The sequence below is a fragment of the Rhinoderma darwinii genome, chromosome 1 (genome assembly GCF_050947455.1).
Source record: "Rhinoderma darwinii isolate aRhiDar2 chromosome 1, aRhiDar2.hap1, whole genome shotgun sequence".
Lineage (NCBI taxonomy): Eukaryota > Metazoa > Chordata > Amphibia > Anura > Rhinodermatidae > Rhinoderma > Rhinoderma darwinii.
This window is the reverse complement of record NC_134687.1, coordinates 330,152,779-330,164,785: the sequence shown is the minus strand read 5'-3', so window position 1 is coordinate 330,164,785 and position 12,007 is coordinate 330,152,779. Positions and strand designations below refer to the sequence as shown.

General features: G+C 45.0%; 1 protein-coding gene across 1 annotated transcript; it reads left to right on the top strand.

The window, feature by feature from the left end:
* Positions 1–1,845: 1,845 nt before the first annotated feature.
* On the top strand, positions 1,846–4,328 carry LOC142749788 (uncharacterized). The gene is made up of 6 exons (XM_075858284.1): positions 1,846–2,092; positions 2,181–2,287; positions 2,940–3,086; positions 3,247–3,661; positions 3,896–4,057; positions 4,320–4,328. The coding sequence occupies exons 1-6, from the start codon at positions 1,874–1,876 to the stop codon at positions 4,326–4,328; spliced, it is 1,059 nt and encodes a 352-aa protein (XP_075714399.1). The 5' UTR covers positions 1,846–1,873.
* Positions 4,329–12,007: the final 7,679 nt, after the last annotated feature.

Below are 12,007 nucleotides of genomic sequence, written 5' to 3'. Positions count from 1 at the left end.
ACGTAAAACGAGGCATAAAATGAGACTGTGGTACCAACAACTTGTCTTCACCTTTTGCCAGAGGAAAAATGTAATACATTTTTTAAACCAAAAGATCAGATGTCTCCAGATTCTTGTGTTCTGTACATCAATAATAGTGTTTATCCTACAAATCTTATTTTGGCAACACATAGCATAGTACCCTGAACTCCTATAATAACGGCAAAGATTTTCTGTACCTCGTCTCTTTTGCTAAAGTAAGAGGTTTTTAACCTGTTCAGGATCGGGCTATTTTGAGCCTTCAGGATCAAACACCGTTTAGCCATTTTTTATTTTTTTTTAAATCAAAGATTTTTTATTTTGTAAGCATGTTATACAAAAGTACAAAACAGAGCATTTGAAATAGTTCAAGGTGTAGGAGACAGTTTACACATTACATAGTAGTTAGGGTATGTGCACACACACTAATTACGTCCGTAATTGACGGACGTATTTTGGCCGCAAGTCCCGGACCGACCACCGTGCAGGGAGCCGGGCTCCTAGCATCATACTTATGTACGATGCTAGAAGTCCCTGCCTCGCTGCAGGACAACTGTCCCGTACTGTAATCATGTTTTCAGTACGAGACAGTTGTCATGCAGCGAGGCAGGAACTCCTAGCATCGTACATAAGTATGATGCTAGGAGCCCGGCTCCCTGCACTGTGTTCGGTCCGGGACTTGCGGCCGAAATACGTCCGTCAATTACGGACGTAATTAGTGTGTGCACACATACCCTTAGAGTAATATATACATGTACATTTTTAGCCCGCGTTAGCTATAACTTTTTTATTTGTTGGGCTATCGATGTGATTTTTTGCTATGTTTTTTTCGTAGACAATGCAGGTTTTTTATTTATAATTTTTAGATGCATCCTTTTTGCTATTTTAGAATTTCAGGCCTATAGTTTGAAAATGATAGTAAAAAAAATATGCTTTTTTTACATTTCAGCAAAAAAAATTTCTGATAACAACATAGTTTTACCCTAAAATTGACCTTTTAATTGTGATCGTCATTGTTTACCATGAATTTTGATATATTACATGTCTATTTTAGGGTAATTGGCTCAGGGCTAGCGTTATGACAATGTTTAGCGTGTGGAACATTTTTTTGGGTGGGTATTTTATGTGTAGTTATTATTTAATTTATATGCACTTCATTTTACTTTTATTTTTTTATTATTATCGTCTGTCCCTCAAAAGTCAGAAAAGACCTTTGTGGGACATTTTTTTCTTTTACACCTTGTTTTTCCACTGCACAGCAGCCCCAGTTAGGGTATGTTCACACAACCTCTTTTCAGACGTAATGGAGGCGTTTTACGCCTCAAATTACGCCTGAAAAAACGCCCCTAATACGCCTACAAACATCTGCCCATTGCTTTCAATGGGAATTACGATGTTCTGTTCCCACGAGCCTTTATTTTACGCTTCGCTGTCAAAAAACGGAGCGTAAAAATATGCTCCATAAAAAGAAGTAGCATGTCACTTCTTGAGGCGATTTTTGGAGCTGATTTTCCATTGAACACTATGAAAAACGCCTCAAAAAACGCCTCAAAAAACATCTGAAAAGAAGCCTCAAAAGAAGCTCCAAATTTCATTCTCAGCTTCAAAAACGCCTGAAAATCAGAGGCTGTTTTCTCTGAAATCAGCTCCTTATTTTTCAGACGCTTTTTGTTAAGCGTGTGAACATACCCTAAGGCCCTGTTCACACAGCGTTTTTTGCAGGAGGAAAATTCCTCCTGTAAAAACTGACCCTGGAGGTTTTCAAGTTTGATGTGGTTTTTGACGTGGTTTTTGACGTGGTTTTTGAGGCGGTTTTCCAGGCGGTTTTTCAGGCTGTTTTTGCCGAGGTTTTCACATGCATGACATCCTTCTGGGGGTTGTACTTCCTATGAAAACTCCACCCATCCTCCTGCTACATGCCATTTTCTTGAGAAATCTGCTGGACATGGAGCTAAATCAAGAGCAGGGCAGCAGTGGGGTCGCAGTATTGCCCAGAATAAAGGTGAGGAGGCGTCAGATGTGCCTCCTCATGAAGGTGCTTGTTAATGTTGTTCGTCGGCGCAGGTGGCGAGAGGTAAGTTTTGACACACCGTTTTTCTACCCTCCATTACCCCAATGTAGACAAAGCATTCATTTCTGTTCAATACTTTTTTTTTTCACAGGTGGAAGAACAACGGAGAAAACGCCATCGCCGTTACTGGGTGCACCCCATTAACGAACTGCGGCCACAGAGGGGACACATTGGACAGCTGTATGCCGAACTGCGATGGTGAGTTGTTGTTTTTTTCTTATTGCAACTGTATAAAAAAGTGAATACAGAGAAGTATGACCCTGTGTATTTAACCACTAAATGGCATAATTTTTGGCATCCACGCCGTTGGTAGGGGTGTCACTACCGCTGTAGAAACCATACCACCTGCTATGGGGCACACAACATCAGGGTGCCTGTGCCGGCCACCAACACAGCCCCCCCCCCCATGCCTGGAGATGCCGCTAGCAGATGATATGGCTGTGCCATGCTACATTGAATAGTATCTGTGTGCTTGGACGCAGATCCTATTGAACAGTATGGCATAGCAGGGAGGAATCTCCTTACTCTGCCATAGGCTGGTGGCCATGTTTGTAATGCATTTTTTATCATGTACACAGACAGTATCCCTGCGCAGGCTGGCATGATGACGTCGCTGCATCACGCCGGTCTATGCAAGGATCCCGTTGAGGTTGTGGATCAGCTCATCTCATTGCCTAGGTGAGTATAATGTTTTTTTGTTTTATATGGGGGGCGCTATGTACAAATGGCTTCTGACACTATGTACAGGGGGGCTTATGGTTCTTTGATGGCGGCGAATGAAAATCAAAAATGTAATTAATAATACACAATGGATAATGGATAACTAATCCATTTTGATGTTTCTTTACAGCTATCCTGACAAGTTTTCCGATTTCTGTCGAATGTCTGTCAGCGCCTTTGATCAGCTAGATGTGATCCTGGCAAACCATCTGATCCGTGAGGATACCAACATGAGGAGAGCTATCAGTCCTACGGAGAGGCTGCTAATCACGTTGCGGTGAGTTTATTTTACATGTCTTTTGTGTGTGTTTTGCCTTCTTGACCATGTACTAAAACTATATGAAAAATATTACTGGTTATGGTCAAGATAGGCATGTGGTGAAGATAGTCATGTATAGCTCCTTGTACTAATTTTTTTTTTTCTCTATCTCTTTCAGATTTTTGGCAACTGGGGAGAGTTACGCATCTCTGCACCTCCAATTCCGGGTTGGTAAATCTACCATCTCTGGAATTGTGATGAGTACATGCCACGTGATCTGGCAGCACTTACAGCCCATTTCGATGCCCAGTCCGACCCAGGAGACTTGGTTGCAGGCAGCAGCAGGCTTTCAGTCTGTGGCCAATTTCCCAAACTGCATAGGCGCCGTCGACGGGAAGCACATACGTGTGCAGCAGCCACCGCAATCAGGATCACATTACTTCAATTACAAGAAGTACTTTTCTATGGTCCTGATGGCGGTGGCTGATGCCTCGTACAAGTTTGTTGCTATCGAAGTCGGCGCTTATGGCAGTACTGGGGACTCCCGGGCGCTACTGACATCGACATTCGGCCAGCGAGTGCTGGTAGATCAGGTGACTCTGCCCCCTCCAAGACCTCTTCCAGGTACCACGCATCCATTCCCTTTCGTCATGGTGGCGGATGAGGCTTTTCCGCTGATGACCAACCTGCTGCGCCCATACCCACGGAGGGCACTGGATGCCCGGAAGAGAGTCTTCAATATGAGGCTGAGCCGGGCACGACGCTTCGTGGAGTGCACCTTCGGGATCATGAGTAGTAAGTGGAGGGTCTTCACCTGTGCAATGCAGTTGGATCCAGGCACAGTTGACATGGTCATTAAAGCTGCCTGTGTGCTCCACAACTATGTTCGCGACTATGACAGTTTGGACATGGGTGTGGATCAACAGGCAGCTTTTAGTGACCTTCCTGCCAGTTGTTTTTTTGGCCGTGCATCCAACCGTGCTGTACAGGTGAGAGATGCCTTTGCGGACTACTTCATGAGTCCCGAAGGTGCCGTGCCTCGGCAATTTGCATGCCTCAGTGAACAGCAGCCATTCCAGGACTGATGTTTCTCCTCGTGGGTCCCATCCAACTTGTTTGATCCACAATCCTGTTATCAGATTTCCGCTAATGGATTTATGTTAAAATTGAAATTTTGTTTTGAAAGACATTGTATGTCTTTAATAAATTTTTAAAGTTGCAAAAGTTGTGTAGGCTTTTTTTTCTACTTAGAATGTGTAAGGTCTTGTCCACACGTAACGTATTTTCTTGAGCAATTTTGGTGAAAGTAACAGACTTTCCACTGCTAAAACAACATTCAAATTCAGTCCACTTTCTGCAGCAGGAATTGACACCAATGGTGATGGAAACGGAAAACTGTATTTTCCGTTTGTGTCAGTCACGGATCTGTTTCGACATAGTGCGTCGCAACGGACACCTGGCGCAGATGTGAACAAAGCCCGAGGGTCTGTTGACATCAGCGTTGGCTTTGCATTCAGGGGTTCCATCGGAGGTTTCTGTCGTGGAACCCCTCAATGGAAAGTCAACGGGGAACCTCTTCCATTGATATAAATGGTGACGGAAGCATTGCTAATGGTTTCCGTTTGTCACCGTTACGTCCGGTTTCTGTTTTTTCACAGAATCAATAGCGCTAAGGTTTCAGTTTGACTTTAGGTTGAGGGGTTCACCCGACGGAAACCTCCAACGGAACCCCTGAACGGAAATCCAACACTGATGTGAACAAGCCCTGACTTAAGTCCAATAAAATTAAGGTCCTGTTCACATCAGCATTGGCTTTCCGTGTGAGTGCTAATATTTTCCATTCGTCACCATTCACCAGTCGACTGCGCTATTGATTCTGTCGTTAAACCGGCAGCATGCCAGAATGGTGACGAAGGGAAACCATTTGCAATGTTTCCGTCACCATTGATATCATGCCTTCACCAGACGTAAACCTCCGACGGAACCCCAGAACGGAAAGGCAACGCTAATGTGAACAGGCCCTAACAGTAAAAAATACACACACACACAATGCAAATAAATGTTAAATACATTATTTATTAAATTATAACATTAACAGTTTTACAACATATCTGTAAATTACACAACCAACAATACTATACAACATATAGGAAAACAAGTTGTCCACCTCCACCCACAGCGCAATCAATAAAAGTTATGGTAACGTGGGGGGGTGGAGGGTGTTGAGGCAGTAGGCTGTGGCCCACTGCTGGTAGGGGGGCATGGGAGAAAAGATTGCACAAATTGTGTTCCAGCAGTGGGCAAATAAGGAGCGGGGTAAGGGGCAGGATTGCCTAAAGTTTGTCTCTGGGTGGTGGTGGAGGCCGCGCCAGAAAATTGACCACGACGGGGACCTAAAGCCTGTCGGAAATGGGTGAGAAGTTCACCCACTGCCGGCAGGGCAAGGGTGTGATGAAAGTCTGCCACTGCGCCGAAACTGAAACATATAAAATCATCTTGCCTTTCCGTTGGCAACTGGCGGCAGGAAGATGCCAATGCGTGACCAAAAAGGTCAAATCGGTCATCTGTGCCCACCCTCTGTATAAATGACAAGGTCTCAGTCTCCACCTGTAGTTGCCTGTCCGTTACCCGGGGGGTCCTTCTACGCCCCCGCGTGGAAGAGGTGCCGGTAGGGGGGGCGGGATCACTGACCTGGGTGGCCACAGGGGGGGCACTGTCATGTTGAAGTGGCACTGGTGAGGAGACGGGTGTCTCCTCCCCCAGTGACATTTCAGTGGCCAACAAGCATCCCGTCAGTTCTTCTTCCCCCTCCGCTTCATAATGGGTCGAAGTAGAAGGAGTGGGTTCCCTCTCCATCTGCTGCTGTTCATCTTGGGTGGCAGGGCCCTCATCCTCTTGATAGTTTCCTTCAGTTCTGTGGAAAAAAATACATTAAGGACGTAGGAAAACTCCTTTTTAAAATTCAAACATAGGCATCAACAGGGGCGTAGCTAAAGACTCATGGGCCGCGATGCAAAAGTTCTTATTGGGCCCCCCCTCGCAAACTTCTCATGGCCAACGGTCCGCAGCTTTCAGCTGGGTCTCCTAAGTGACCCAACAATGCAGCAGTAGCAGCCAGGGGCGTCACTAAGGGCTTAAAATGTCAGGGCAAATAGCCCCAATACATATGTGTCCGCCCCCCAAAAAAAATGTGTGTATAGGAGACAGCATAGCATATCTATAGCACTACGACCCTATAAACTATGAATAGGATTAAATACATTGGCTCAGCAGACATTATCACACATGATCGGATTAGCTATAGGGTCCAGCTCGCTGACATTGCAGCTCCAGCGCTGGACCCAGGAAAGGTAAGAATAATAATTTGGCTTATTTATGTGTTACGGATTCTTTTTGTGTGTTTGTGTTTTTTTACAGGTTCGGTTGTTGGACTACGTCGGATTCGAAGACTTCAATGATGGCGTTTTTTTATTCGCAATAAAATGGTTAATGAGGGTTGTGTTTTTTTATTTCAATAAAATATTTTTTCTATGTGCTTGTATTTTTTTAAACTTTATTATCACCACCTTAGTAATGGCCGCTGGCTGATTGACAACCTCCATTACTAAGGCGAGGCTTAATGTTAGACGGTGCAGAGGCTACACTAACCCCCATTATTACCCCGGTACCCACCGCCACCAGGGGTACTGGGAAGAGCCAGGTACGAACCAGTACCCGACCATCTGTAGTGACGGGCAGGCACCGGGGTGGCCGCAGGCTGGTAGTATTAGGCTGGGGAAGGCCAAAACGGTGGCCCTTCCCACCCTGGTAATGCTGCCTGCTGCTGCTGTGTTGAATCTGGCTGGATATGAAAATAGGGGGGGGACCCCACATCATTCTTTCCAATTGTTTTTTAGTTTATTTTTTTAAAATGACGTGGGGTCCCCCCCATTTTTCATAACCAGCCAGATACAATAAAGCAGCAGCAGCCTAGCATTACCAGGGTGGCAAGGGCCACTGTTTTTGGCCTTTCCCCTCCTGATAATACCAGCCTGCGGCCACCCCAGTGGCCGACCATCACTACAGATCGTCAAGTACTGGATGGTACCCGGCTCTTCACAGCACCCCTGGTGGCGGTGGGTACTGGGGTAATAAAGGGGGTTAGTGTTAGCCTCTGCACCGGCTAACACTAAGCCCCGCCTTAGTAATGGACGCTGTCAATCAGCCGGCGGCCATTACTAAGGCGGTAGTAATAAAGTTTAAAATAAAAAAACACAGACATAGAAAAAATATTTTATTGAAAGAAAAAAACCCCACACAACCCTCATTAACCATTTTATTGATAATAAAAAAAAAAAAAAAAAAACGTCATGGAAGTAGTCCTGAAATCCGACGTAGTCCAACGACCGAACCTGTAAGAAAACAAACAAAAAAACCTATTAGTCACACATGTTGGGCTTCGATACAGGGCCCATGTGTGATACTGTCTGTGGGACCCTGTATCTAAGCCTACCACAAGGTAGGCTTAGATACGGGGTCAAGCAGACAGTAATCTTATACAGTATAAGATTACTGTGTGCTGGGGCCCTGTATCTAAGCCTACAGTGTGGTAGGCTTATATACAGGGCCCATCAGACAGTATCACACATGGGCCCTGTATCTAAGCCTACCATGTGATTGGCTTAGATACAGGGCCCAGCAGACAGCATCACACAATCTGTGATCCTGTCTCATGGGCCCTCTAAGCCTGCTACATCGTAGGCTTAAAGGGGTTGTGCAGTCCCTAAACATTGATGGCCTATCCTCAGGATAGGCCATCAATAGCTGATGTGTCAGGGTCCGTCTCCCGGGACCCGCCAATCAGCTGTTTTGAAAAGGGCCGCAGCACTCGTACGAGAGCTGCTTCCCCTTCATTTCACTACTCGCTCACACTGTGAATCGCCGACACCGATTCACAGTGTGACCGAAATGAAGGTGAAGCAGCTCTCGTACGAGTGCTGCAGCCCCTTCAAAACAGCTGATTGGCTGGTGCCGGGAATCGGACCCCGCCAGTCATGGCTAACCTTACCTTCCTCTTCAGCCGCGGCGGTAGTTCTGTCGTCTTGATGCTGTATCGCTGTGACGTCATGCGCTGCGCACAGCGCTTGACATCAGGAACTCCGCTGCGATCCGGAACCAGGAAGGTAAGTACAGTCTGTTACTATAGTAACAGGGGCCCGCGGACCGAGTTACTATAGTAACTTTTTATTGATGTGGTGCGGGGGGCTATGGGCGCCCCTGGCTTCGGGGCCCGGTCGCAATTGCCACCACAGCGACCCCTATAGCTACGCCAGTGGGCATCAATACTTACGGCCGTTGTCCCCTGCTAGGCAAGATGAACAGCAGCTCATCATGGTGAGGGACCTTGACTCTTTTAGATGGAGAGGCTCCACTCCTCTCGGTCTTTCGCAACATCTTCAGGAAGCGGTCCCGCACGCTCTTCCACCTCTTTTTCACATCCTCCTCTGCAAATTCAAAACGAAGTTACTTTTTAAAATACTAAAAAACAAACATGTTGATAAAGATTTTTAAATTAAAATGAATGGAATGAAAAAAGTGACATACTCACCAATACGCCTTTGTTGAGAGGCAGAAAGGCTATTCCAGGCCGGGTACAGGGCCTTGCATATGTTCAGCCAGCTGTCTCCGCGAGCATAACGGTCACTGTACCCAGTTGCACCTTTGTCCCATAGATTGGGATGTGTCTGTACCTGTAATAAATTACAATAGAAAGGTCACTTAAAATTACTCTACTAAACCTTGCCCTGCATTTCCTAGCGGAAAATATGCAGCGTACAGTACAAGCAGAGTGGATGAGATTTTAAAAAATGTCATCCACACGTTGAATAAAATACAGAAAAAACATATGTTCACACTGGATAAGGGCCGGATAACTATATACTACACTATTGCTTCCGGCAAAAAGACGGATCTAGTCCACACAAGAGACAAACGTAAACCACGGTCAGCGGCTCCATCACCATTAAAATCTATAGTGATGGAGACGAAAACCTCTGGTTTCAGTTTGTGTCTGCTCAGGGTCCAATTCAGACGGAAAGCTCCGATGGAACTTCAGAACGGGACCCCAACGCAGATGTCAACAAAGCCTAACCTACTTAAATAGTTTCCATCTGCCACCGTTGTGTTAGGGTTTTGTCGTCTTTGATGTATTAGTTGACTGCGCCATTCATTCCGTAAAACGACAGAACCCTTTGCACAACGGGGACAAACAGAAACCATTAGCAACGGATCTGTCACCATTGAAATGAATGGTGATGCAAATGGAACTTACTTCACACTTGCCTTTCCGTTGAGGGGTTCCCCTGACTGAAAGCACCGACGGAACCCCTCAGCAGAAACCACACTGATGTGAACAGGCCCACATTAAAAAAAACATTGTTTTCTGTTTGCATCATCATTGACTTCAATGCTGACGGATCCGTTGCTAATGGGATTCCCTACACTGCGGTATTGGTTCCGTCAAAACGACAGAACCCTTTGCACAACGGGGACAAACAGAAAACATTAGCAACGGATCTGTCACCATTGAAATGAATGGTGATGCAAACGGAACTTACTTCACACTTGCCTTTCCGTTGAGGGGTTCCCCTGACTGAAAGCACCGACGGAACCCCTCAGCGGAAACCACGCTGATGTGAACAGGCCCACATTAAAAAAAAAAAGTATACTTACTTCTTGTATCAATTTTCCAACATCAATGTCCATTCGGTGGTACACCTCTGCAGTCGTCATTTCTGTTCCTGAAATGTAAAAAAAAAAAAAAAAAAAAGAGATGACATACATGAACAACTGCATAACAAAATGTAAAAAAAAAATGTAAAAAAAAAATGTAAAAAAAAAATTTGCAAAAAAAAAAAAAAAAAAAATTCTAAAAAAAAAAATGCACAGCTCCATACATGTATAGCATGTATGGAACATAGGAGCGATTGCACTTACTTGTATTCGATTTGGATGCAGGACTTCGGTTTTCTGTATCCCTCAGGGGAGTTCTGTCCACGATGGTTTTCAGCCTCCACGAGCAGACAGGAAATGACAGCCCCTTTCTGGGCTGGACTAGCAGCAGGAGACGACTCCTGCAAAAAACTCCTCCAAAACACTCGGCAATATACTCGTCAGAAAACACCTCACTAGTTCGAGGTGTTTTTTGACGTGTCCCCATTGATTTCAATGCGGTTTTGGACGCGGAAACCGCATCAAGAAGGGTCATGTCCCTTCTTTTTGCCGCGAGGCGTTTTTTTTACTCGCGGAAAAAAAATGCCTCCATCTCCCATTGAAATCAATGGGAGTCATTTTGGGTCGTTTTTGGCGCGTTTTCCGACGCGTTTTCCGCGTCAAAAAACGTGTAAAAAAACTCCGTGTGAACAGGCCCTGACATGGCAAAATCAGCCCTCTTATAGTGACTATTGTCACTAATATGGCTGTGTTGGGACCACTTAGACGCAGCAGAAGCCTCTCACAAATGGCATCCCGGCGATCATGTTACCAGTCACATAATCACCAGGACCAATAGAGGCAGCGGCGCTGCCACTACCTCTATTCTATGCACTGCGCTCATTTAGCTCTGTGTACAAGCGATCTGAGAAGACAGAAGCAGCGTAAACTGCTTGTATCTTCTCTTCAGGGTCCCCGGCAGGGCTCCTGACTTTTAGCTGCCCGATCGCTCGGGCAGCCAGCTAAAACCAGCTCCATAGATAAACTATGGCGCAGGTTTTAATGACCTCGACCGCCGGCCATATATATATATATAGCCGGCGGTCAGCAACCAGTTAACTAACCTTTAATTTTTATAGGTTCAGATATAGATTCATTATTTTGCTGGGTGTTAAGTATTGATTGACGAAAGGAGGAGGCTTTAGTATTTAGGCTCTAGTATTATTTTCAAATGCCTGCAGTCTTTCCTTTATTCTTTAATTAAATCTCTGATCAATTTGAATGCACAAATAAATTAAGTGCTTCAACTCATGTACAGTTTTCACTCTAGAAAGTTTATCCTTCACTTGCTCTGAAAGCCAGCGCCAAAAGTGGCTATTCTGGGCTGCTAGATTCAATGTGGTATCAGCTACTCTGCAGCAGAATTCTGCTGTGTATTCAGCAACAGAGCGCTACCTTGCTGCAGATCATGCAGTGTAGCTTCAGCTGTGGAACAACAATTAAGATCATCAAAAACTGGATTCATAGGAGTGATAAAGTCATCCAAAACATTCAGAAGATCACTATTCTTTTCTATATAAGTAAAGGCCCACGCTGGAGCTTTATCTGTCCAAAGATTGTTTATAAACATTACCGTTTTCCCTTCACTAGTAAGGCCATGTTCAGACGTGGCAGAATTTTTCCGCTGCAAATGTTGGTACAGATTTGGGGCAATTACGCAACGAATCTGCACCAACATTTGCATATTTGACAGGTAATTCAGACATTGCAATTATCACAGCGGACTTGCCACAGATTTTAGTTTTTGCATTGCAAAGGCTGAAATCTGCAGTGAAATTTCCCTTCTTTTCCGCAACGTCATGAGCATGCTGCGGAGGGAAAATTCTGCACCGCAGCCTAATTTCCCCACAGTAATTTTCTGCAACATTTGAACTAACTTTCCTAAAAATGTATAGAAAGAAATGAAAAAAACGGCTGTTGCAGAATTCCAGTGCGGACTGTCCACAGCGGAATTCAACAACAATACCGCCACGTCTGAATATGCCCTAAATGGAGCAGGTTGCATTTGAACCTTGGTAATGGCGGCTGTCACCACTGAACTTTGATGGTATGGGCATGCGTGAACTTAAATCTATGGCTAAGCCACACATATCCAGAACTTGTTTTTGCAATTCAATAACCTTTCTTTGTTGCCTTTTTGCATCTGAGGAAATTGTCCTTTAAAGTGGTGCCAATTGTTTGTAGTTTGG